The sequence below is a fragment of the Idiotropiscis lumnitzeri genome, chromosome 1, assembly GCF_059441095.1.
Source record: "Idiotropiscis lumnitzeri isolate Australia: NSW breed Sydney's pygmy pipehorse chromosome 1, RoL_Ilum_1.0, whole genome shotgun sequence".
Classification (NCBI taxonomy): domain Eukaryota; kingdom Metazoa; phylum Chordata; class Actinopteri; order Syngnathiformes; family Syngnathidae; genus Idiotropiscis; species Idiotropiscis lumnitzeri.
The window spans coordinates 19,946,977-19,973,499 of record NC_142391.1 but is presented as its reverse complement, the minus strand read 5'-3'; the positions used below and the strand labels follow the sequence as shown (position 1 = coordinate 19,973,499).

The window sequence follows — 26,523 nt, the reverse complement described above, 5'->3', positions numbered from 1 at the left end:
TCGGCGGCCACGCAGAAACGTCAAATTGCAGCAAAGGATAGCGAAAAGAATTTATTGAAGGTGTTGAACAGGAAGTGACAAGGGTCAGGCGTCCAAAGCCTGCACGACTCGCTGCAGGGGGTCCGTGGTCCAGTAGCAGTGGTCCCAGCCCAGGAACCAGCCTGTGAAGGTTGGCGGTTCAAATCCCTGTTTGACAGTCACCACGGAGGTGCGCGGGTCTCTGCGGGCCGGGTCGCTCTTGATGTATCTCGAAGCTGGAAGAAAACAGCAGTTAACGTCTCGCATGCTATCAGGACTGAATCCCGTTAGGCTCACCTGAAACAAACGCCTCCCGTTTCTCATCCTCATCAGAGTTCTTCCCAATCCAGACAAAAAGCTGGTAGAAAGTCAAAAAGAGAAAAAAAAACATTGGTCCAAGTGTGTCCAGTAAGAGGGAAAAATTAGTCCAAAAAAAGAAAATATTTTCCACAATGCGTCTCAAAAATAAAAAGGAAAAAATATTTTCCCCCGCCCACAATTAAACGCATCAAGTCTCCATGATCCGCTTGCTCTCAGGCGGCCATGGTAGAGTTTGACAAGTAGCAAGGTGAAAACGGGACGAACCTGCTCCCAGGCATCTAATAGCATGACATCATCGGGAGCAAGATCTTCCTGCGTCAGCTCACCAGGAACTTCCTCCATCTGAAGACAAGAAGAGCACACCTGATGGCGGCAGCACCATCAAAATCACCTTCCGACACGCCGACGACTGACCAGGAAGCGTCCGGTCTTGTTGGAGCAGGCGAACAGACGAGGAAGGCGTGCCTCCATTTGCGCCTCACGTTGGGGAGCCTCGCCGTAATCCTCGCGGCCACCCAGCGCTGCCCAGAAATCGCCTGAAAGCACATTTGCTGAAGTAATGATGAAAAAGAAAGAAAAAAGACACCATCTCACCTTCCTCCTTTCCTTCCTCCACCTGGACAGGCTTCTCCTGCAGGAATTCGGCCAGACGTTGGGCGCCTCGGACTCGGGCTGAACCGCAGCTGAGACGACCTTTCCACATCCAGCATCCCAAAGTCGACACCAGCAGGAAGACGTCGCGAGAGTTCAGACTGGAGGATGACGTCCTCACCTGGCGGGACATAATGGTCAAAACGTTCAGACATTTTGTCAAGCGCAGGAAGCATTTACATTTGAAATATTGGTCACATGAACACGGGTTCGAACAAGGCACGAAAGGTTTTCCGAGCTGCTCTTGACTTTCGGCCATCGTTCAACATGATTTGACCACTTTCACCTCGACAGCTCTGGAGTCTCCAGCGACGTTGGCGCCAATCTGGAACAGGCGCGCATCAGCCGGCTGCGTTTGTCCCTGCGCTCTGGCTGTCTGGCCTTTGTAGACCACCATTGGCAGAGCGCCAAACAGGCTCATAAAGTGGGCGGGCTCTTTGCCCTGGACAACACGCACCTGCGGACACGGGTGCAGGGGGACATGCAAAAGACAATCGCCGGAACGGACCGCGCCGCGCCCGCTCACCTGCACAGCCGTGCCCCCCAGTTCCTCATCCAGTTGAATTGCCAAAATGGCCGAGGCGGCTCGCTCGTCGAGACTTGACTCTTCTCCTTGCCTGGGCGACAGCCACGGTTTCAAAGGTCGCCAGATGAAAGCCGCCGTCTTATCCTGCCATCTTACCAGATGTAAATGATGCTGCCGCCTCGCTCTTTGTGATTGTACCGGTAGAGGATTATGTAACTGTCTCCGCTCCAAAACTGGCCAACCACTGACGAGTCCACTGGCACTTTGTCCCGCCCCTCCACGCGCCACACCTGCATTCATGCGCACACATTGCATGACACAGAAGCACACGGTCGTCTCGGAGCACACCTGCTTGTCGCCGTCTCCCGCATCCAATATTCCGTGCTGGGCCGCCATGACTTCTGATTGGTGGAGAGATGCCGCGTCAAACGGGACCTGTCCAATCAGAAAGGAAACCCATCCTGTCAAAGCAAGGGGGCAAAGAAAAACCTTTGCGCACCTTCTCCAGTCTGGCGATTTGATTGGACACGTAGGCCGTTTCCATGCCATCGGGAAGGCGCCAGTCCTCAAAGAATTGGATGAAGAGCGGCGTCTCGCAATGCTCGGAAAAGATCTCCACCTGAAGGGGCGGGGCTTTGTTGCTGGCGTGCAGGGTTGTGTAACATCCAGCCAACTATGTGCGTGTTTACCTGGGTGTGTGTTGGGTAATTCATCTTATGGATGAAATTCTCTGACAGCTTGAGAACCGCACGCCGCTCCTCCGCGTTTGCATCCTTCCCTGCACGAGCACACGTGCACTTAAAACCACGTTGAATTTAAGGGAAGCGCCACGTTTTAACCTTTCCAGACGTAAATGCGTCCATTGCTTCCGTTGTCCAGGATGAAACAATCGGTGGACAGCAAAGCGTTCTGCGAGAAAGGACTGCATTCGGCCACTGTTGCCACGTTCAAATCGCCGTCTGCGTCAGACACCTGCGGAGCGATGACAAAAGCGGTGTTGCAAACATTGTTGTTCCAAAAGTCGCCCAATAAAGTTGTCACCTAAATTCACGCCCACTTGCACTTCTAAAAATACAATAGCAAGTGGCCCGATAATTTGGATTCTGTTGTGAAATGCGCTTTTTAAATAGTTGAATTGTGATTTTTTTTTTTGGTGTGTGTTTTGGGCTTTCTACAGTAATGTTATTTGTTGTTTTAACCGTCTTCATTGTTGGATGACTTGACCTCGACTGCAAATATTCAAACCATCACTCCAATATTTGGGAAATTTATTATCTTTCTCTCCATATTTTACTTTGTAAAGCTTTGCCAGTTTCCTGTTGGACGCGTCCATCTTTGTGTCATCCAGTTGGGCTTCCGGAAGCTCGGGTTTGTCCCCCAGGACCTCAACACAGAGGTCAAAAGGTCACAAGCGTTCCAACTCGTAATGCGATGCAAAAACGTGAAAACGCTTCTCACCTCCATCATCTTTTCATGTTCTGAGCCGTCGTTGCAGATCAGCAGCGAGGCCCGCCCACAACGCTCATTGTCACGGATACCCTTGGACACCTGTCACTCACACATCATTCCAGGATGTCTCTTCCTGATGACATCACAAGTCGCCATGATGGCGTCACTACTCACCATGGTGGCCTTCAGTTTCTCAAAATGGTTACTATGGCAACCAGACCACTGGATGATTTCCTGTGGGGCATTAGACTTGTTTAAAGTGCCAGCCTAACCAAACAATTTCCTTCCTTCCTACCTTCCCCAGGTCAAGTATGAAAGTGTCTCCCTTGTTAAAACTCTCCCAGCTAAGGCGGACTTCGGTAGCCCGGACAACGCGTCGTCCTTTGACCTGCAGCAGTCTCCTGACTTCCATGTCGTTTGTCTCCACATGTCGGAATCCTGAGGCCACACCTCCCGCCTGTGACCCATCATGCTGACTTTACCAGGACACTTGCTCGGTTGTCATGGTAACGGCTCGGCTCCACTTACCAAGTACTTGAGTCCAGCTTTGAAGTATCCCACAAAGGCGTTGGATTCGTGACTCTGGACTTCACGGTACTGGACCGGCTCCCCCCGCAGGAAGTCATCCATCTGCACCGTCAAGATGGCCGCCGCACCGGCCTCGTCCTGAGAACATTCGCAACCTGCCAGCGGCCAATCAGAACATACGTATGAGCTGCGCTCCGATCGCTTTGCTGGTATGACACACAAGATGGCACCTTGCCAGTAGTGCAGTCGGTACTGCAGGGGGCACTGTGGCCGCTGGGTGCTGTTGAGAACCAGGTAGGCGTCCCCAGAGTAGAAGGAGCCATGAAGACTCTCGGCAACAGGAACCAGCTCCATGCGCTCCACCCTCCACACCTGGAGACCCGGCCGGAGACCCGCCCGCTCAAACTCTGGGTGGAATGCCATCATGTCACCTACAGGGGGCGCAGCCACTTGTTTTGAATTCATTACAAAAGACAAGACGTGGTCAACGACAGGTTGAAAGTTGAAATGAGTTACGGCCTGACCCGTCACCAAGCGCGGGCCTTAGGCACGGCTTTCATAAAATAAAACTACCCAATTATCATTTCATTTTCTTACGGTAGCCATTTTTGTGTCGTGAAATACTAATGTTGCTTTGCTTATCAACAAAACATTTATCAGAAAAAGTCTCATCTGCAACAGTCACTCTGGCCTTATTGAAAATATTGTTAGGTACGCAGGTGTATATGCGACAAATATGTCTGTTTGCATGTGACAGTCCTGCACATTTTTCAAAGCGCCCCGTTGTGTAATGTGGCCCGATAGGCAAAAAAAAAAAAACTAAACAAAAAAAAAAAAAATGGATTTGTAAATAATCAGAACACAGACGTAACCTAAACTGACTGGCACTTAGGGTAACAGTCTAAAATAAAAAAATAAAAAATAAATAAAAAGCAATAAAAATGTTGCATAATCATGTCAGAAAACAGCACCCCCAAAATGTATGTGGACATCTCTACTTACGGCCACATCAACCTCCAACAATATTGGCCCAATATTTTGCAATTTCATTTCTCTCCTCAATTGACATGAGCTTCGTAGTGATTGAGCCTCTATGAAACAGAAATGGCCCTAGAATCTGTGATACTTGAGCGATCAATCTAATATTTTAAGAAGTTGAGCATAAACAGACATCAACAAAAACTGGTGACTATTGGTGTCAGTTTATGCATTTAGTTAAGGACATGAAGCGTTTAGCCCAGGGGTCCTCGAACCTGTTCCTCGAGGATTGCTGTCCTGTCTTCCTGCTGCAAATGACACCGGATTCAAATGATCAGATAATCAGCGAGGTGTGCAGAAGCTAGATAACGATCCTGATCATTTTAAATCGGTTGTATTGCAGCAGGGAGACAGGACAGCCGACCAGTGGACGAGGTATCTTGACAATTCGATTCACTTTGCCACATCCAAAATGGCTGCGGTCTTGACATACTCGGGAAGGTGTCAAACTGAATGTATTGTAATGATGTCTACGATAATGCCTGCATGGGGCCGTTGCCCCCGCCCTCAGCACAACCCTAGCGAACGCACACAGAATAGAAATGAAGACTGAGATAAGATGTGGAAACTCACGCGTAGGATGTTTCGAATCTTGATGCCTGCAAGTGACAAACGTGGTGAAACTACCGTCGTTTAAATAGCAGGGGGTGGGGCCACAGGTGTGAGATTGAATTATACAGACGCACCTGCAGCTGATTGACGACGTCATCAATTCACCAGCTTGCCATCAGGCTTTAATACTAAAAGATTTTTATTTTCATTTGGCCTTTCTGAAGATGCTTCCCGTTTCACTTGAAAGCAAATTCACTCAACGGTTTACTTAGAAATTAAAAAAGCTAAATAATAGACGTTTGTTTTGAAAGAGACTCGCCGGATGTGCAAAGGCGCGCGTTCGAGCGAGGACGAGCTGAAGGTCACAGCACGAGCATCTCAGCTCTGAGTCTGAACTGCCGTCGCGTTGTGTGACGACGAGGAGGAGGAGAAGGAGGAGGGAGGAGCATCATCACCATCACCATCAGCATCATCATCATCATCATCAGCAGCAGCAGCAGCAGCAGCAGCAGGCGTCCGGACGGCAAGATGGGCAACCGCGGCATGGAGGACCTGATCCCGCTGGTCAACCGGCTGCAGGACGCGTTCGCGTCCATCGGCCAGAACGCCAGTTTGGACCTACCTCAGATCGCCGTGGTGGGCGGCCAGAGCGCTGGCAAGAGTTCCGTTCTCGAGAATTTCGTGGGCAAGTAAGTCCATCTTTCCTGCCGCAGAGCGCAACCAAATCGGACTCTGTCGGGGATACGAAAGGGCATTCCGTCAGCTTTCTGAATACAGGACCGCTATCAAACTGAATATAAATTCCATCCTTAGTGGCTATGTTTGGATTCGATGTATCTTGCAAAATATTTGTTATGATCATGATTATTTATTGAGAATGAGTGTGTATGTGTATTTATTTTTTTGATGCTTAAACTGTTCACATGGATGGCGCCTCACTGGGCTTGGGGGGTGGGTTATTTTTATTAGGACCCTCAGAAATCTGCTTAGCACCAGCTAAGACACTCCATGCATTTTATTTGCCAATCTGAATTATATTTATTTATTTTCTCAGACATGTTCCCCTTTAGCCCCGGGAGAGAACACAAATCTGAAGCCATCGCTGACTGTTCATGAATTCAAATAGTACAACTGTAGTGACCAGAAAATGAGGTCTATATTTTCAATTTTATCACAGACATTCACAGATTTGCTCTGAATAAACACGAGAAACTGATGCATACGTAAAAATAAAAAAAAGAGAGAATATTCACAAAACAATAGAAATAAGAGAGTGGGCAAAAGTGTGGAGCAGCATAACCTTATCAAGTAAAACCCATGTGAGGCATAAAAAGATGAAAAAACATTTTTCTTAAAAGATGAACACAGCACACCCACACTCAGAACCAAATGGTGAGCAACTGTAATATGGCACTTTGCCTGTTTAAACAACTAAATCATCATAAAACCTTTACTAAAAATAAATGATTATATCTAAAAAGAGGACAATAATTAAAAAGCCCATAAAACGATCACACCCGCGGTCATCATCTCTCTAAAGATAGACAAGTGTTCATTAAATCAGTTGACCCAAATACCCAAATAACTAATATGCCAAATTGTTCGAAAGGTGTATTAAAATGACAGTAACTGACTTTGTGCAGCAGCACATAAAGTAAAAAGAGTGATTACAGTTCTGATGCTTGATACACTTGTACACTATACGTTTGGCGTCCTGCAGCCCGTGTCACCTTCGGAGCCTTCCCCTTGGTCCTAAAACTCTCCAAACCTTGCAATTGTGTTGAAAGTTTTGCGGTGTTGGATTTGACATGAAAATGCTTCACATGTAATGTGATGATGATAATACTTGCAACATTCATATTTTCAAACCCGTTTCCCACCAGAGATTTCCTCCCGCGCGGATCTGGTATTGTCACTCGGCGCCCCCTAGTGTTGCAACTCATCAACTGCCCAACAGGTGAGAGGCTTCTTCTTTGCCTTGCATTTTAAAATGCTGGGGCAACACGGTGAATTAGTGGATGGCTAGTCCGCCTCACAGGGTGTATCCTGCATGACCAGTCCAGTTTCTGTGCTGCTAATAATGCTGACGACAATGTTGTCATGTTGTCATTTGATCAGAATATGCCGAATTCCTGCACTGCAAAGGCAAAAAGTTCACTGACTTTGAGGAAGTTCGTCAGGAAATCGAAGCGGAAACAGATCGAGTGACGGGACAAAACAAAGGAATCAGTCCCGTTCCCATCAACCTGCGCGTCTTCTCGCCCAACGGTAACACACACACACGCATACACACGTTTGTTTTGTGGTGATTGTGTATGTTTTTCAAATACCTGCTGGTTTATGAAATGTTTTTTGTCTGAGTGTTTGCGTACAAATGTTTTCGTGTACTGAGTTGGCGACATGATTGTGTGTTTGTATTGCACGTGCGGGCGGCCAGTGTTGAACCTGACGCTGGTAGATCTTCCCGGGATGACCAAAGTTCCGGTGGGCGACCAGCCGGCGGACATCGAGCAGCAGATCCGTGACATGCTCATGCAGTTCGTCACCAAGGACAACTGCCTCCTGCTGGCCGTTTCTCCCGCCAACTCCGACCTCGCCAACTCCGACGCGCTCAAGGTGGCCAAGGAGGTGGACCCCCAAGGTGGCCCAAGGCCCGCAGTGTCCTCTTCTTACGCATATCAGTGCTTGACTTTCTGTATGTGTGTGTGCGTGTGCGCACAGGTCTCCGAACCATCGGTGTGATCACCAAACTGGACCTGATGGATGAAGGAACCGACGCCAGAGACATTCTGGAGAATAAACTGCTGCCGCTTCGCAGAGGTACGACATCCAAGCACCTCCTCACTTTCGCTCACCTTCGACTGATACGCCTTCTCATCCGCTTGCATTTGCTTTCTGACTTGTAGTTGTGCGTTAGACCCCGTGGCCCGGCCCGGTCGCTTTTTGTGTTGTTAGAAGTGTTAGTTGTGAATGTCTTGCAAGCTCTTTCCCGGCCCAACCCGCTCAGGTTACATCGGCGTGGTGAACCGCAGTCAGAAGGACATCGACGGGCGGAAGGACATCACGGCGGCGCTGCAGGCCGAGAGGAAGTTCTTCCTGTCCCACGCGGCCTACCGACACCTGGCCGAGCGCATGGGAACCTCCCACCTGCAGAAAGTTCTCAACCAGGTGCGTTGGTGCGCTTTGCCCTCTTCTGACTTTGTGTCTGACTTTGCATTCTGCGTCGCCACAGCAACTGACTAATCACATCCGAGACACGCTGCCCGCCTTACGCAGCAAACTTCAGAAGCAGCTGTTGGACATCGAGAAGGAAGTGGCGGAGTACAAGAACTTCAACCCGGACGACCCCGCTCGCAAAACCAAGGCTTTGCTGCAGTGAGTACGCGCACACACACACGCACACACACAAAGTCGCCAGCAGACCATGTTGATCAGCGACACCTGAAATCATTTGTGGCTCAACAAATGTGGACAAATGTGCGTGCGTGTTTTGGTCAGGATGGTGCAGCAGTTTGCGGTGGACTTTGAGAAGCGAATCGAAGGTTGCGGCGATCAGGTGGACACCAGCGAGCTCTCGGGAGGAGCCAAGATCAATCGCATCTTTCACGAGCGCTTCCCCTTTGAGCTCGTTAAAGTAATCGCACACGCTCACATGTCAAGAACAGCTTGATTGGCGTTTTAACATCCATCCATCCATCCGTCCGTTATCCGAGCCGCTTATCCTGATGAGGTACAAGAAAATTTCAAGTTACGAAACGTCAATGCAACAGAAAGCAGAAATCAACTCAACGTGATCAACAAGAACACAAAATTGTTTCTTGTCAAGTCAAATTGCACGAACGCTAAACATATTAGCCAGTAGTGAAGTGTGTGTGCGTTTGCGTTTGTGCAGTTGGAGAGTGACGAGAAGACTCTTCGCAAAGAGATCAGCTACGCCATCAAAAACATTCACGGCATCAGGTGACCGCATCGTCTGCGCACGCATCTTTGAGTGCCTTTGTGTGTGCGTCTAATAGTTGTGTGTGTGCACGCGCGTGTTCAGGACAGGTCTGTTCACGCCCGACATGGCTTTTGAGACCATCGTCAAGCGTCAGATGAGTCAAATTAAAGAACCTTGTCACAAGTGCATCGACTTGGTCATCAATGAGCTCGTCAACACTGTCCGACTTTGCGCCCTCAAGGTAACGCTGCAACTTGTACGATCGCGCGGCGTGTGTCACGACGCGCTACCGCACCGCTAGCGTCACATGTCGAGGCTAACATTTGTTTCTTCCAGCTGGCTCAGTATCCGTTGCTGCGAGAAGAGATGGAAAGAATCGTCACTCAGCACATCCGAGACCGGGAAAGTCGCACAAAAGAGCAGGTTTCCGTTTCAGCTCGTCTGTCGGTCAAGTCCGATGTATTTATTGTATGTCGCCCTTCATCACAAACGAATCACAAAAGGTCAGCAACATCCCTGACCGAGTTTGAACTTTCCATTCGGGCAAAGTAAAATCCCCCCCCAAAAAAACATGGCGATAAAAGAGGAATAGAAGGGACAGAGGGATTGCTTTTCAAGGATGCCGAGTGGGCAACTTCAATCCCATAATATGCTCAATCGAGACCACCCGATGGTGGTCTAGTGATCCTTCACATGTTCTGTCCTCGTCTGTCATCCTCCCCAAGCTCGGAGAGAAAAGAAAAGTGTCAGTAAAACAGGAGCACATCCGGATGAGCCCGGGCGAGCGACAGACTTGTCGCAAGCATGTCAAAAGAAGTCTTCGGTTAAGATTGAAACATCGGTGCAGACGTAACCACTCTCGTTTCCGTGGGATGGGGTTTGATGAGTGTGATGATATACAGTGAGTAATGCTACAAATGGCATCACGACGATCAAAGTCAGAACTGAGGATCGTATTGGATTGAGAGTTGAGGGCGCCGCCGCCGTCTTTCTCTGAATAATATTAAGAAAACGTGCCTCCAATCAGCTCAAAGCATCAGAAGGGAACCGTCCAAGAATCATGAGACCGCTTCTCTTTGGAGCGGGCTGCTCCCCACATATTCGTTGTATTAACATTGTGTGTGTGTGTGTGTGTGTGTGTGTGTTTGTACACCAGGTCCTGCTGCTGGTGGACATTGAGTTGGCCTACATCAACACGAACCACGAAGACTTCATTGGTTTTGCAAAGTAAGGGCGAAGAAATTGATTTGGTGACGTGAGCACGTCATGCTTCTTGTTGTAGTCGAGCAGTGCGTATGCACACAGGTGTGCTTAAATTGTCTGTCCGAACATTCCCATGCAAAGTATGAGCTTGACCCCTTCGGACTTGGACGTGAAAGTACGCGCAGCTCTGATCATGCGCACACATTCTAACATTCTCCTTGTGTTCTTCAAGTAATTCTTGTTGAAAGGCGCGAGCGTGTAAGGAACGAAAGACGTCGGAAGGTTAAAGTCGAGAAATGAGATGCGCCCGCACGCGCGGGACCATATTTAGTTTCATAAACGCTGCGCCACGTGACATTGTGTCACTTCACTGACAAATTCTGTTCACGTTAGATGACACGTTTTGTTTTGTAATGTGAGGGATCGGATTTAACAATGAATCCAAATTGAGCAGCATTCTGTGCAGTGTGAACATAATTCGAGAACCAAATTTCAATTTGTAAAAGGGGTCCTTTTTGGAACGTTGCCTTGTCCAAGTGCTCATTAATTGGCACCTTTTTTTTTTTTTTTTTTGAGAGAACAGGCTTCCTTTTAGCTCGAATGTTTTGGCCTGGTGCTAGACGCAGACCGGGAGGTCCTGAGTCGGTCGGCCTTTACCTGACTGAAAGATTTCTGGCATTGCTGGGTGACTTCTCAGACAGCAGCGTTGCTGTCATGTTGAAGGCCAACTCTTTGTCGATTGTTTTGACAGCCCTTGCCGCACATTGGCAGCCACGACCCTCTGCTTAATGTCCTCGGATATTCCTTTTGCATTACTGCTCTGTACGGTTGCTTTCCTCTCTGTTTTTTCTGGGTAGCGTTCCGTCCTCGACCCCTCGGCCTTATTCATAAAAAATTGTCGGGTTAGCGAGGAACAATTCGTAGCTCATCTGGTTGATCAAGTGATTAAAATGATAGTAAAACATAAGCAATATTTGAAATTGCTCAATGGCCTCCGATTGTATTTGCTCCCTAGTGCTCAGCAGAAGAGCAGTCAGATGAGCAAGAAGAAGGCAAGCAGCAATCAGGTGAACTTGATCACGTGACCTGCATGCGAGCAGCGTCATTGGTTCATTGACTCATTCTTCTCTCTGGTTGGCTTCCCGTTGTCAGGATGAGATCATGGTGAGTGCGTTGGTCTGCTGATGTGCGGGTGCTCTCGCTGAGCTCTTGACTCGCCTTGCTGGCAGGTGATTCGCAAAGGCTGGCTGACCATCAATAACATTGGCATCATGAAGGGCGGAGCCAAAGAGTACTGGTTTGTTTTGACCGCTGAGAATTTGTCCTGGTACAAAGACGACGAGGTAAGACGCACGCACGCATGCGTGCACGCACACACACACACACACACGTGATCATAATGAAATGTTCCCCCTCTATGTAGTGATTCGTCAACTGCTCGTTAAATTATACTATATTAGTTGTTTATTCTCAAAACCCTTTTGATAGAAAGTCCACACCCCCTTGCTACACCACATGAAGCGAGAACATTGAAAATATGCAGTACATCTTCAGACTTGACAAGTCGAAGTTTTAGTTTTATTTCTACGTTCCATTCGGATTCATATTGTGTTGGTGGAATGAGAATGACGAAAATGAATGCATCCGTTTTCGGCCATTTTGTTCTGTACTGTGCTTTGCCATTGACTGAAAGTGAAAACAAGGTGCCATCAGGCTGTCGCTGCCAATGTCACATGACCAAACAAGACGGTCACAATTTGAGCCTGAGAGCTGAGGGACGTCATTTTCTGTCGACAGCACGTGGCAATGCTGGATAAAATGTCAGCTTCCGTGGATGGCTGAAAATGACTCGATTCACCGATTTTTCTTTTCCCACCAACTCAATATTCATCTGAATTCTGTCTTAGACCAATAATATGCACATGCTTATCATATGATATTGCGAATGATATGGGATAAATACAAGGCTTTGAGGTCATTTTATTGATATTGTAACGCCCCCTTCAGGAGAAAGACAAGAAATACATGCTAACAGTTGATCACCTGAAGCTCAAAGACATTGAGAAGAGTTTCATGTCCAGCAAGCACATTTTTGCTCTCTTCAACACTGAACACAGGTATGTACGGATATATTTAGGCATACACGGTATATTCATAGAATGTGTGTGTGTTGGTGTATATACTGTATAGAATATTGTGTGTGCGTGTGTTTTAGGAACGTATACAAGGACTACCGCCAGCTGGAGTTGGCCAGCGAGTCTCAGGAGGAGGTGGACAGTTGGAAGGCGTCTTTCCTACGTGCTGGGGTGTACCCTGAACGCAGCGTGGTATAATGCCTTGTTATCATGATGATGATGATGACGATGATGATGATCTTTTCGCTCAACATGTGAATTTGGTTTGTTCTACAGGATAAAGACAAGGTGAGTCAAATGAAAACGATGTATCAAAATAATGTTGGCGTGGTTTCCTTCGGAGCACCAGTGGTGGTTGCTTGCTGCTAATTTGTTTCCTCCTGTGACCTCTCGGATGAACTTTCAGACTTACAGTATTGTACCATGTGATCAGCTGATTTGGCGCAGTTCTCTAGGATACCGGTCCCCAATCAAAAGTCCGACCAATCAATCAATCTTTTTCCACCATGTACCGGTTTTACATAAACACAATGTGGGGCGAGGCTGTAAAAAGATCCTACTATCGTCATTTTTTTTGACATCTCAATTTATATCGTTCAAAAACGCCATTGCTGCATAAAAAGTTCTGTACATATAATAAAAATCAATCATTCCATGGGCGCTAAAAAAAACTTTTCATTAATTACGCTGACATTGACGTACACCTGTTTAGTGGTTAGCATCTAGCCGCTAAGCGAGTGCTACTTTCCAAAGGAAGATATGTCGGATTCATTTTATTTTATTATTTTTATTTTTTTTACAAAGCAGGCTTACTCAAATGTGCCGCTTTAGACAGCAAACTCGCTTCTGTGGTTCTGATGTCATATCGTCCCACTTTTTCCAGAGAAGAAAATACAACTGCTATGTGGAGTTCAAATTAATGGGCCTCAAATGGCCCCCGGGCAGCGGTTTGGACACCTGAGCCTACTCCAGCGAGCGAGCTCAGGAGCTCAGCGTGAGAGATTTTGGCATGCTCCTTGCGAATGTTTTTGTTTTGTATTTGGGACTGTGGCTCTCCTTGCCCACATGTCAGAGCATGACAGTGCCTCCATTTTTCTTAAACGTCACCCAAGTGGGGGCGTGTTCGAGACTCGCTCATTACTCAAATTTCATCCCACTGCAGAAAGCAAAAAAAAAAAAAAAAAAAAAGTCAAGCAAGCAACGACTCGTACAGTAACCGTCAAGACCTGTAAGAACCGCTCTCGTTCCACCGTGTGTGTGCGCGCGTGTCCGTCAAATGCTGTATTCTAATAAGTGTGTGTTGGCGCAGGTGGAGGCGGAGGACTCCAACACTGATGGGCAAATCCACAGTGTGGATCCTCAACTGGAGAGACAGGTGGAGATTGTCAGGAGCTTGGTGGACTCTTACCTGTCAATCATCCATCGCACCATCAGAGACCTCGTCCCGAAGACCATCATGCACCTTATGGTCAACAATGTATGAAGCGCATACGCACACACGCACGCGCGCACAGGAAGTGATGTCACTGCTGATGTCTTTGATGCTCTTCAGACCAAGGACTTCATCCACGCCGACCTGCTGGCTCAACTTTACTCGTGCACAGACCAAAACACTCTGATGGAGGAATCCCAGGAGCAGGTCGAGCAACCTAAACAGCTGCGTGATGCCGCGTTCCCGTGCGTGTCCTCGACTGCCTTCTTCTGTTTGGACGTGACAGGCTCAGCGGCGTGACGACATGTTGAGGATGTACCACGCGCTGCGAGAAGGTCTCAACATTATCGGTGACATCAGCACGTCCACCATCACGACCTCCATGCCGCCGCCTGTGGATGACTCGTGGCTACAGGTGACGGGGATGCCGTCAGGCCGCCGGTAAGCTGCCGGATACTCACGTCATAAGAAATAAGTGCAAAGCGCGAGCTTTGAGCTAAAAGCAAATATTAAAGCCATCATTAATTAACAATTATCGTTATAGAGGAATATTACGGTTTGCAATTGAAGAGGATGCATAATTTTTCCATTTACATTCTTTGGGCAGTGGGCGGGGCACACCCCCAATTGGTTGTCAGCCAATCGCAGGGCACACAAAGAACAATAGCCAGTAACACTCACAATCACACTTCGGGAAAATTTAGAGTGCACTTTTTTGGAATGTGGGATGAAACCGGAGTACCCGGAGAAAAGCCACACAGGCATGGGAAGGCCGTCAAGATCTCAATTGCCTTACCTGGAGAAATAAAGTTGAAGCAAATAAATGTCACCCCAGGTCCCCGATGTCCAGTCCAACACCACAACGCCGAGCCCCACCTGGCCCCCTTCGCCCAGGGGCTCGTCCAGTACCCGGCCCCCCCTCTCGTCCGTCTGTGTCACCTGACCCCGGACCATCTGTCCCGTCTCGTCCCAACAGAGCGCCACCACCAGGAGTTCCCAGGTAATCGCGCAAGCTCATGAGATGCTTGTTGTGCAAGACTCGAAACAAGATGAGGCATGTTTAATAATATTGCAACGTGTTTGGAAATATTGTTGTGAGGCCAAATTATCATCATTCCCAACTCATCAAAACACACCACATGACAACACTGGGACCCAACCGTCGAGATGGCCCGAAAAGCTTCCCGTCGCTCAAACCTGCCGACCAATCTCCATGTACTGTATATCGCTCAACCTGTATTCTACTACCTCCTGGTGTCCAAGGCTCCCACAAACACCACAAGCGGCGCAGTCACAGACAATTAGGATTCACAAAGTGTTTCATATTTCTCGTATGTCATTGCTATTAAGGCAACAAGAAGTCCCTCTCCGAAAATCACATTTGCTTCTTTCAGAATCTCCATCAGTGATCAGTGAAGATCCACCAGTGAGATCTCGTTTCGCCCTGTGACCCCGCCCTTCCCCATGACTGACAGCTGGACTGATGAGCTGTGGTCAACGAATCCCCGCCCACTCCTATGAGGTGTTGCGTGTTATTGTGTTGTAGCTTGGTATCGCAGTGCAGTGTTTCTATTCGGAATCCTCTTTTTTTTTTGTTATTTGGGAAAAGTCAAATAATTGAAAAAAAAAATGGCCTGCAGAAGCTGGCTACTAACTTGCTAGCCAACAAACGTGATGAGTCCCTTTTTTCCCCCTCTGCAATCAAGATGAGAAAGTTCTTCTTTACAATTTAAAGTGTTTTTGTTTGGAATGAAGGATTATTCATTCATCCAAATTGATGATTGGCTTATTTATTAACTTATTTGTGATCAAAATAATGGCAGAGTGATAAAGCTATTTTAAGAAGCACACAAAGAGTTTAAAAAAAAGGCAGTTTCCATTCTTGTGTCATATAGTATTTTTTTTAAGCTTCTGCCAAACTGAAGTGCAGGAAATACACGAAATGCCATAAACTTCCTTCAAATAAATATTTTAGATGTATGCATGCCTTTATGTATGTATTCAGAAATTGTCTGTCCAAAAGCACACGGGTGGTGATGAAGATAATGGTGATGATAAAATAGCACCGAGATTAAAATGATACAAATGCGTTGTAAACATTCTCTCAGTTAAATCGGACCATGTGATCGAATTGCTGTCATTGATTGTTGCACGTTCGTCATTTATGTTCTTCAGGCTGCAATGCATTAGCATGCACTTGGCGTGTTTGTAGCGGTGACTTGTCATGTTACATCGTAAGTGATGTCAGGGTACACTTTGTAACCAGTCGCGTGTTCGAGTGTGTAGTTCTCATTCAATATCGACACCTTATCTGCTCTGTGGAAACACTAGTGTGCGCGTGTGTGTGTGTGTGTGGGGTGGGATGATTGTCATGTGAGCGTCACAAAATCAGTGCAATATTAAAAGATTAAAGCCTGTAAGTGTGTTTAACATCTTCTGTGGACATGTCTTCATTATGTTCTGTTGGCAAAAGTGCCAAATAGGGACGGGGAAATGAACCGATATCCATCAATCCTTGGAAACGCTCGAAGAGGTACTGGAAAAGTTGCTACACTTGGACAGCCGTCACTCTGCCAGCTTGGGTGGACTGGAATCGTTCTTTTTGAAGTGAGCAGCACAGCTCTTCTCCCGTCTCTTCAAGATGGCTGAAAATGTGCTGCAGATAGAAAGTCCAAGCCCAGTCATCGCTAAAATTAACATTTATATTATGTAACCAATCCCAAACTAAAGTTTAAAGGAGCCGCAGTGTTTTCTAACCTATATGTAACATTCTCCGACTGGTGGGCGGAGTCACAAAAGCGGAAGCTCTTTCAATCAGTCCGATCCACCTGGCACTAATCAGCAGTGTAGGTTCAAGCCCAAACAATGGAAAGTGCCGGAGTATTGCTCTGCATGTTGTCTTGCTGTGTGCTAAATCCCGCATTTGCTCGTGTCGCGTCAATTGTCTTCGCTCGAGTGGAACTTAAGGTTGGTTAAATGAAGCCCCTGAAAGCAGTCAAGCCATGCAGGGAAATATTTCACACACGTGGGGGCTTCGAGATGATTCATTTCCTCGACTACGCCATCATGTGGAAAAATAATGTATAACATGCTTGTCGCATGCAAAAAATGGTGGCGGGTAAATCGTGCTCTGAATAAAAAAAAAAAAGGCTATTTGTACTTATGCAACAAGTGAAAATGTGAAATAAGGAGGTACAATAAAGTGCTAATTCATTTTTATTTAAGAACAATATTTTTTTCCAAAGTTCTTGGACTCAGGCGGTTTCTTCTTTTTTTTTGCAGAGAATTTCACCTGCTTTTGAAAAATGAAACAGAGGTGCATGGATATGAGATAGCAAGTTTGTTTTGAATTGGAAGCGTGATTCCCAATACTGAGTGGGGCGTTCAACTCTGGGCATGATTGGTGCTCCGAGATACTTTTGCACCTCAACTGTTGCATTTGCCGTGACATTTGTGGTTCTTGCTTGATGGGTTGAGGTATCAAAAAGATGCCACAGCTCATAGACTGGAGGTTGTTCAGCTACTCTCTTAGTTGTCTTTGCAGAAACTCAACCATGGATGTGCTCTCTGGAGTTTGAAGCAGTCGAATCTCGTTTTCTTCCAGAGAGTGATGCAACATGGACAAGAGCGTGATGAACTTTGACCCGGAAACCTTCGTCTCCTCAGACAGCTCAATCGTAGCACAGTTAAATGGCTCTAATACTTTCAAACAGTCAGCAATAATTCTGTATTGTTCAGCAGACAATGGTGTCAGATCAGCACGTAAACCAGCCAAAGCTGCTTCGACAGGCTCTCTCAAAGTGTACGAATGCCGAAGGAGAGGTGCAGGCTCCTGCCCCCTGAACCCACAACTCCCCCAGGTCCCAAAGCACTCCCTGTCCTCCTCTCTTCCTTTTTTAATACTTTTCTTTCTTATTCGTATTTCCACTTGTTTGTGGTCTTGATTTATTTCAGTTCGTCTTGGTTATATACATATTAGAAATGTGAGCTACTGTCTTGTGAGCCGTCCATTTGGTTTTTTGCTTTTCGGCTTTGATTCCCTCCCTCATGACAAATCTGTGTGAATGGCCAGGTTTGGTGTCAGGGTAAGTGGCATCTCTTTTGGCTTCCCCCATGTGTTGCTCTTCTATTTTTGTATACAGCAGTTTGCTTTCTGTTTCGCCCTTTCAATGTTACTCTTGTGTTTTCAAACTCTTCACCGATCTTTGGCCCTTCACATTGCTTTTCACATTCAACGTCTGGTCCTTCCCCCGTTTGCCCTGTATGATTTCTCTGGTTTTCATTCTTTGCTTTACTTCTGTCGTACTTTGTGTCTTCTTTTGGTTTAATTTTTTGACCGAATTAGGTTTAGTTGGGCCAAATTGGGCATTCGGGTTGGGGTTAGGTGATTCCCATAGAGAAAAGAATAAAAACAGGAATGCTTCCAAGCAAGTTTCTCAAATAGACATATTTAACGACGTCTTCCAAAAATGACAACTTGTAGTGTTCAATTTAATGATCTCGGTGACAAGAGGCCAGCCCAAAAAAAAAGCATGTGTTAACAGCCAACTCAAATTTTATGGATTCGACGTTGACTGCCAAAAATTCCCAAGTTCTCTGCCAATAATTCCACCAATGTGCCAATATAAAAAAAAATCTTCGAGAGGCGCTGTTGTAGAATTTTTCATGATCTTCAAATTATGTTTTTGCGCGGGTATTGCACGCAGGTGGCGCTATTGAATAAAGCCACTAGTTCAACACTGTGAGGGACCTAGGCAAATGCGGGTACTGCACATAGGTGGCGCGATTAAGTGTATCTTCGAGTCCACCACAACGAAGGGCCAAGGGAATTCGATGTTGAATTCCACCCCTGTGCTGCCAAAAAAAGTCCTTCGAGAGGCGCTGTTGTATAATCTTTCAAAAGCTACAAATTGTCCCCCCCCCCACATGCGCGGGTATTGCACGTAGAAGGCGCTATTGAATAAAGCCACTAATTGAACACTGTGCGACAAGGCCAGCGAGAAGGCTCACTGGAACCAACTAGTAATCTGATTGGCTATCGCTACTGTCGTTCAAATCTGAAATCTCATTGGCTTTGTCAGAAGAAATGACCGCACAATTGTATCTGAAGGCCTCGGACGAATAGTGCGCGCTAATGGTATTGTGAAATCTGCCTGGCAACAAGAGCTAGCTGAATTCTCATTGGATAAAAAACTCTGTAAAAACACTAGGATATAATATGTGACGAATATGATCATGATTTCTTGATTTATGTTAGGCCAGCAGAAAAGGGCTTGAGCGCCCCCCACTGACTAAATGAGAATTTGAAAACAATACATTATAAAGTTTTTCAAGGTTCACGGAAGACATTATGACAGTGAACTTTTTTTAATACAAAGCACAGACGAACAGCACGCACACACGCGCTCTGTCTCTCTCACAAGCTGGGTTTCCATTACAGTTTTTCGCAAAATAAATGCATATATTTTCATAAATTACAATTGTGACTTGTATCTACATTTCATTGTTGAGTGTTTTGTGTCTGAGGCATAATTCTCAGAATGTCTCTTGCGGCGAGATCTTGTAATTTTTATAAAATTTCATGAAATGTTCTCACGACACAAAGGTTTGTTGGAGCCTATCCCAACTGACTTTGTGAGAGAGGCTGGGTACAACCTGAACTGGTCGCCCGCCAATTGCAGCACATAATGTATAGAAACCAATAACTCTTCACATTCACCCATACAGGTAATTTAGAAGTTTTCCGTCAACGTACCATGTACATTTTTGGAATGTGGGAGGAAACCGGAAGATCCTGAAAACAAACCCATTTTTCAACATAATTATTTCAATATGAATTTGTGAAGCACTATGTCCCTAAGGTCTTGGCTTCACAGTGACGGTGTCAACAATGTTAACAGACACCACATCAATCAGCACAAAAATCAGTACTCCACAGTCATCTGCATTGGATTTAATTTCAGTAATTGTCTGCTTATTACATGCATTCAATAAAGTCGACAGTACTTATCGAAATCATATTCACCAATAGCGGCAACCTTAATTTCATCAGAGGGCAGGTTGAAGAGAATTATTCACCACCAATGACACAATCCTCCATGGAAATTGGCTGACTACATTTTGGGACTAGAGTCTAACCGAGAAAATACACAAACAGTTCTGTTCCCCAGATCCTCCACCTGCAGTCCCACCGTGGGGCATCTTGTCACTTCCTCGGAGTCAGTCAGAGAAAAAGTTATTGCACCTGCTCCTCTGCCGCTGGTGTCAGCCCTATCGGAACAAACTGACAGGAGTCAAGTCTGCATGTTGATTCAGCTTTCTCCCATACAATGAATTCACAGAGGAATAGAGAGACTAGGGCAAGTAGGGCGTTTTAGGGGGTTCGTGTGGCCTGGTGGGATCCACATGACATGTAGAAGTTCATAAAGACTTTACAAATTAAGAACTTGAATTTGATCACAAGAATAAGTGATGTTGAAAGAAAAACTGCTGTAATGGATTAAGAATCAGAGTTTAAATAAGATCAGACAATGTTGGGCAAATGGCTTCAAAATGTAATTACTAGTTACCAGCAAAAGTAAATGTTGCATTACTGGTTTGAAAAACCTTCCAATATGTAAAATATTGCGAGATCTTTTAATTCTCATAATATGTCATGAAATGTTCTTGCAAGACTTGCGACACAATTTGAAACCGTTGAGAGATAAATGGGTGAGGGCCACGCACTCGGGCAGTGGGAGATTCACCAATGGAATGAATCTTGAACAGGCGCGCGGCGATTAGCCGAGGTCTGGTTCGCGATGGACTTGTTGTAGAACGTCCAAGACAGTATCGGGTAGTCTGACAGCGTGACCATCGTCATAATCGTCATGTTGTACTTGTATTGTCAAAAGTGTTGTGATACCCATCCCTACTTGTGTGTGATTTTGCTTTAAAGAAAATGAAATAGTTCACTCTGTGATTATGTAAATAATACAGCGTATGACTTATGGCTTTATGAGTTATTGAATTACTGAAATCAATTTTCCATTATATTTAAACTTATCGTGACTATCAGTTTTCTTTTACTGTACTTTTGATGCGACTGATGACTTAAAAATCCTGAAAGTGAATTCCCTTAGTCCTTTAAGTGCAAGTATGTGACACACCGCCGTAAGGAACAGTCATCTTAGGAGTTGTTGATTGTTGAAGTTCTTCCATGTGTGTTCAGGAACAAACAGAGGGAAAACACAGCTGAGGATTTCAAGGCCAGACCTCTACTGTGGAGACGAGAGAATCTGTCCGCCCGATGGGTCAAACCACACGCTGCATCTCCACCTCATGTGGTTTGCTATGTTTACCTTATGGTAATATGTTCCCTGCTTGGTCACACTGGCTGTGGCAGAAGCTCTTGGCTTCCCTGCGCTTCCCCTCACTCTGGCTGCAGATGTTGGGGATGTTTATTTACATTCAGAGGGCCTTTGTTTTATTCAGTTGCATCAGTAAGCTGTTCATCCCCCAGTGGGGACATTTGCCTTGGAATGAGTCAGCAACTTTGAAAATGACTGGACGGTTGAATCTTTTTTATACTGCATGTCAAAGCAGCCCGGGCCCTTTTTTGATTTTTCTGGATGTGGCTCTTGAAACTTTGAACGCCGCTGGTTGCAAACTAGTTATTTTTGGATGAAGTCAGATATAACTTGTCAACAAATGTATTTCTGTTGATTTAGAAAAATTACAATTCATTTCTCACAGGGCTATTTTGAAGCAATATTAATATCACATTCATGAAATTTCACTTGCGATGTGAATTTCTTACTTTCTCTCGAGCTTTTCTTTTAATAACCTTATGAAAACAAATTCACTCATTGTAAATGAGAATAAACTGAGCTCCCGCTGATGAATTAACTTGCTGTGCGTTTGACTTGACTTGCAAAACTGCCAATAAATAAATTTAAAACAGTAAAAATAAAAAGAATGTTAAAAATATAATTCCAAAATTAAATACAATATATTTAGCTAAATGTGTTTGGAAACGTGTGTAAATATACATATATATATATATATATATATATATATATATATATATATATTAATTAGTGCTGTCAAGTGATTAATTTTTTTAACTAATTAATCACAAAAAATTCCACGATTAATCACGTTTTTCAACTACTATTTTTTGCGAAGCTTGTAACAGATGTTTACTTGGATAATATCTTGGAATTGATGCAAAATCAACAAATGGATGTACAGCTAATATGGCGCAATATTTGCAAAGTATGCAAATTATTTTTTGAAGGAAATCAAACTGAGTTAACTGAGTTAAAATATTTAACTTAGTTACATTTTTTGGGATTAATCGCCTGAATTTAATTTTGACAGCTCTAATATATATACAACTTAAAATGTATATAAAATAAACCCAAGATTCAAAAATATAAAATAATTAAATTGAATATCAATCAATCAATATAAACACTCTGCTGTCATATTTATTGATTTCGTTCTGCAGACAACGTCAGCACGAATTACGGAAGTAACTATTATAACTATTATTCCAAAGAGGGGACCATCCTAAGTGTGTCTTTTCCTGAACAATTCGCCTACTTGCAGAGATGTGCACTCAACCCGATTTTTCCGGTCTGTCCTCCGTCTGCGACCTGGGCACCCTTGTGCCCTTACCCCTCCATCCTTATTCGTAAAAACAATCGGCCTCCGTACCCATCTGTCTTCCTCCTTTAAAAACGCTTCCATCTTTACTTTCCAACGATTCCGCCTCCAATTCACCCGCCTTAAAAAAGCAAAACAAAACAAAAACAAAACAAAAAAGCGAGAGAGGCTAACGGCAGGCTTTTGCAGCTTCCAGCTGCAGAGAAACACAACACATCCAGCTTTCTTAACCAGTTGGGAGTATCTTGTGAGTGGATTTAAATGTTTGCGACTGTTAAAGTGTCAACAAAGACAGCATTTAGCTGCCAACAGACTGTGTAAACGTTTTTAAGCTGTTCAAGTGGTTCAAACCGTGTGTGTGCAATAACTGCCATCAATTGTCACCAAAATTGATGTTGACATCGCATCGCACCCCATTCACCAGTGCGTCTCGCCCTTGAAAGAGACAAAAAGTGTGCTGAAGAAAAAAAATCTTCATTTGTTTTTATAATACTAATGGAGTAATTAGCTTGAACAACTTATTTAACTACAAAAAAAAATCCAGAAAAGAAGTACAATGAAGGGAGATTTTTTTTAATTTTACGATTGTATTGTAGTTTCTGCACAGTACCCGGGAGGAAAATCACTTTGTTGAAAAAAAAAAAATAAATCACCAATAAACTCTGTTCTGAGTTTAAAATGTAATATTAATAAAGGAAACATCACAAAAACACTGCAAGGTCGTGAAAATTAAGATTTAGCATTTACCTTAAGAATTGAAAATTGTCAGAATTGGTATTGGATTTGCTTGGTATCATGATCGCCAAATATTCAGTCTTGCACACCTCTTTACTTTTTCAGTTTCTGTATAGAAGCTTCATATTCGCATTTTTGTATCTCACATGATCAGTCCGAATCATTGTATGGTAGTACTGTAGAATTTTTTTTTTTTTTCTTAAAACTTTGCCTTTTTTTCCTCCCTCTGCAGTATTACCTGTTTGCTGATTTCCTCCTTTGTGGCGCTGAGCTCAAGTTCTCGTCATGTGAGGCGACCCAATACAGCTTGTCATCGCTTGTTCTCATTTTCGACAGTAGTGTGAATGTTTACTGACCCTGTCGTAAAAGTACAAAGTAAAATACATATCTTGACGGGAAGGCAGTTGAAAGCTTCGTCGTGTATTAATCTGGAGAGACGCGATGATGAAGCAGGTTGGCAATACAAGATACGCCTTGATGGAAAAACTCCCACATTTAGGTGTTTTCTTTCCAAACCTTGGAGACACTTGAGATAAGTGTTCACCCCAAGATGCATCACAATGACTTTCCTGTACTTCTCCTTCCTCATCTCAGGAAAGGATGGATGCAGGGAACTCCATGACCTTCATTGGTGGGTGGCGGACAGTGAAGGCACAGCAATTCACAGGAAAAGCATCGCCAGAATCCTTTGCTGCTTGCCAAAGTTAACATAAACCAGAGGATTCAGTATCAAGGTTTCCAATATTTGGTTCGGAAAAACATGATAGCCACTAAAATAACACAAGCGAAGGTGTTCCCTGCTGCCTATTCAAATAGAAATTGTTTAATTATGAACATTTGGGAAATCAAACTGCTCTGCCTTGGGTACTTTGCGCCGGGCTCCCTCCAGTGTTTGAAAGCATAGCTTGAGGTCTTTCACCAACATCCAAACTGCACTTGCTTTGAAACATTGTCCTCCTGCACTGTGGGCCACTGTTTCCATATTTTAACTGCATTCAAGAAGCAAAGAGAAAGATGCTTTTTAAAAGCCACATGATGTTTTACAGATAGATTAGGGGTTGAAAGAAATTATAGGGTTGATATTCACATTACAACCACATTCATTTACAAAGTTATGCCGCAAACTTGAAGCTGGCTTCAGTAATTCAAGACAAGACAGCGCTTGTGAAGGGGTTTTGAAAATCAATTCAATCAATTCCCAGCTATCTTCGGGCAGTAGGCGGAGGACACCCTGAACTGGTTGCCAGCCAATCACGGGGCACACAAAGACAAAACACATTCACTCGCACAATCACACCTCGGGGCAATTTAGAGAATCCAATTGACCTGCCATGCATGTTTTTGGAATGTGGGAGGAAACCAGAGTACCCGGAAAAAACCCACGCAGGCACGGGGAATACATGCAACTCCACGCAGGAAGGCCGGACCCGCGACCTCTGTATCGCCCCCATATTAAATTTGTTTTCATAAGCAAATGACTTCAACTTTGGTTTTGTAAATACTACCTATATAACAAAACAAAAAGGACTACAGAGAAAGGCCTAAATGTATCGACAAATAGCAGGTCTGATATTCAAATCCGTCATTTTACTAAAAGTAAATATACCCAGTAATCGTAAACACACACACGGTAACGACTGTTGTAATGACAGCATGTGTGTCATCATAGCCTCTCCAAGTGAAAAGTACTTATGCCATGTTGATTATAAGTTGAAACTTGTCTTCCGAATAGCTGAGCAATTAATCATGTTTTCCTTTTCAGGAATGCAACAAAAGACCCCAAAGTAGAGCGGCTATAAGTGACTACTCGAAGCTTGTGGGTAGCTTTTATTAAAGCTGGAAGAAGAAGAGGAGGGGGGTTCTGGCGCAGGTTCCGCCTGAGCATGCCCTCAAAAGCGAATGCCCACCTAGATGGGGCTCAAGGAAGACCATGATTGAGTTTAGTTTTTGTTTATACGAGGAAACCATACTAGAATTTGACAAGTGAACATTTGCACCAAAATTTAAATAAATAATTTTATAAATTGTTTAGTCCAAAAGGAAATTGCATAATTATAATGTTTCAAAGAATTTTATTTGTCTCAATATTTTGTACATATTCTTGTTTTGTACCCAAAAAATAATAGCTTGAATAATCAATTATTACCAAAATAATTGTGAGATTAACTAATAATGGTTAATATTTTTTTCAAAATTGAGCAGCCCTAATCCCGAGGTATACTTAGAACAATTTGTAGACAAATGACACGCTTTATACTCAACGGCAGAAAGTTGGTTGGATGCAATATGTTTTCTTCAACCTAGTGCTTGTAGAAAATAATTGAGAAGTGCTGCTCTATGGTGGTTATTTTTCAATCATTTCCATCCAGGCCTGTTTCATGAGTTTTTTACTTAAAGTAACTCGTTTGAATCAAATTAAAAAAAAAAATTGATCTTGACTTTCATTGGTTAATTTTCACAATTTTTTAAAAAGTCCATTATTGACGCTGGTCACTTCATAGTAAAACTGCCTTGGACTTCGATTTATGCTGCTCACGGGCCTTTTTCTCATTGTTGTCTGTGTTACTGGCCTCAATAGTGTTTGTTCTTATGCAACGGGACACTTGCAGCGTTTGTACTTTCCGTTCAAGCCACTCAGCTAAATCGGGCAGAGTAATACGTCTGATCACTGCCACTCTGAATTATTCCCACTATTCAATCAATGCTCTGCAAATGAGTCTCGGAAGTAAGTGGGTAACTTAGTGAGCAAGGTGTCAACGTGAACCACAATGAGGAGGGTCCTTCCGTATTGCTTAGCATGCCCACAAGAGTGCCAACTTTAGCTGCAAAGTATTCCCCTGACTTCACTGGAGCAGCGTTCAGGATTGCTGTCAGTTCTCTCTGCACCAGCTGTCGGGGCAGGCCATACCTTATCTGGAGGGCGGACATGGCACTGGCACTGTTAATACACCTCTTAGCAATCTGGACAGCTGCGTGGAATGTCAAATGGTCCAGGAGAACTTGCTATTTTTCGTCTTCTCTCGAGCTGAGGGAGGCTGCTGTACCGAGGTCGCGCGGCAGCATTGCTGTCAGGGTAATAGGGCCGCGCTGGGTCACTCCATGGATATGAAGTTTGTTTGACGGCTCGACATAATTAACTCATTTACTGCCATTGACGGCGAAAGACGTCAAAGATCCATTTTTCTCCCTCGGCTGGCCTTGAATGAGTTAAATGTAAATCCCTTTACCAGTCTCGGAAAGGTTTTTACACATACGAATTTAGGTTACGGGAACTTCACAATGACTTTTTTTTAACGCTTGTGATCTCTCTACTTCTCTATATAAGTGGCATTTAAATGTATCACAG

The 26,523-nt window shown here is 44.6% G+C and overlaps 2 protein-coding genes across 3 annotated transcripts; one reads left to right on the top strand and one right to left on the bottom strand.

The window, feature by feature from the left end:
• Positions 1-38: 38 nt before the first annotated feature.
• On the bottom strand, positions 39-5,246 carry LOC148343563 (gelsolin-like). Of its 2 annotated transcripts, XM_088278790.1 has the most exons (19): positions 5,105-5,246; positions 3,724-3,924; positions 3,494-3,648; positions 3,261-3,422; positions 3,140-3,199; positions 2,975-3,064; positions 2,811-2,900; positions 2,356-2,488; positions 2,206-2,294; positions 2,016-2,135; positions 1,865-1,951; positions 1,673-1,806; positions 1,517-1,607; positions 1,277-1,447; positions 934-1,111; positions 754-875; positions 604-681; positions 316-376; positions 39-254 (listed from the first exon to the last, which is right to left on the bottom strand). In XM_088278790.1, exons 1-19 carry the CDS (start codon positions 5,238-5,240, stop codon positions 85-87), a joined length of 2,328 nt encoding a protein of 775 aa, XP_088134916.1. In that variant the 5' UTR covers positions 5,241-5,246; the 3' UTR covers positions 39-84. The 2 variants fall into 2 exon arrangements, with proteins under 2 accessions (XP_088134916.1, XP_088134915.1); XM_088278789.1 differs by having other exon boundaries at positions 1,277-1,607.
• On the top strand, positions 5,052-16,227 carry LOC148343562 (dynamin-1-like). The gene is made up of 23 exons (XM_088278756.1): positions 5,052-5,772; positions 6,967-7,040; positions 7,202-7,351; positions 7,521-7,724; positions 7,805-7,903; positions 8,091-8,251; positions 8,316-8,458; positions 8,582-8,717; positions 8,976-9,043; positions 9,126-9,264; positions 9,360-9,446; positions 10,180-10,250; positions 11,242-11,293; positions 11,379-11,390; positions 11,456-11,569; positions 12,234-12,343; positions 12,442-12,553; positions 12,638-12,649; positions 13,671-13,838; positions 13,914-14,000; positions 14,080-14,234; positions 14,629-14,793; positions 15,188-16,227. Exons 1-23 carry the CDS (start codon positions 5,612-5,614, stop codon positions 15,207-15,209), a joined length of 2,502 nt encoding a protein of 833 aa, XP_088134882.1. The 5' UTR covers positions 5,052-5,611; the 3' UTR covers positions 15,210-16,227.
• Positions 16,228-26,523: the final 10,296 nt, after the last annotated feature.

Bases quoted from the DNA above. Each gene is read 5' to 3' on its own strand.
- LOC148343562 (XM_088278756.1), top strand. From the start codon at position 5,612: ATGGGCAACCGCGGCATGGAGGACCTGATCCCGCTGGTCAACCGGCTG. The intron at 5,773-6,966 runs GTAAGTCCATCT...GTTTCCCACCAG, and splicing joins CTCGAGAATTTCGTGGGCAA to AGATTTCCTCCCGCGCGGAT. The intron at 7,904-8,090 runs GTACGACATCCA...CAACCCGCTCAG, and splicing joins ACTGCTGCCGCTTCGCAGAG to GTTACATCGGCGTGGTGAAC.
- LOC148343563 (XM_088278789.1), bottom strand. From the start codon at position 5,240: ATGACGTCGTCAATCAGCTGCAGGTGCGTCTGTATAATTCAATCTCAC. The intron at 3,423-3,493 runs GTAAGTGGAGCC...GATGGGTCACAG, and splicing joins AAGCTGGACTCAAGTACTTG to GCGGGAGGTGTGGCCTCAGG. The intron at 682-753 runs GTCAGTCGTCGG...TCTTGTCTTCAG, and splicing joins ACAAGACCGGACGCTTCCTG to ATGGAGGAAGTTCCTGGTGA.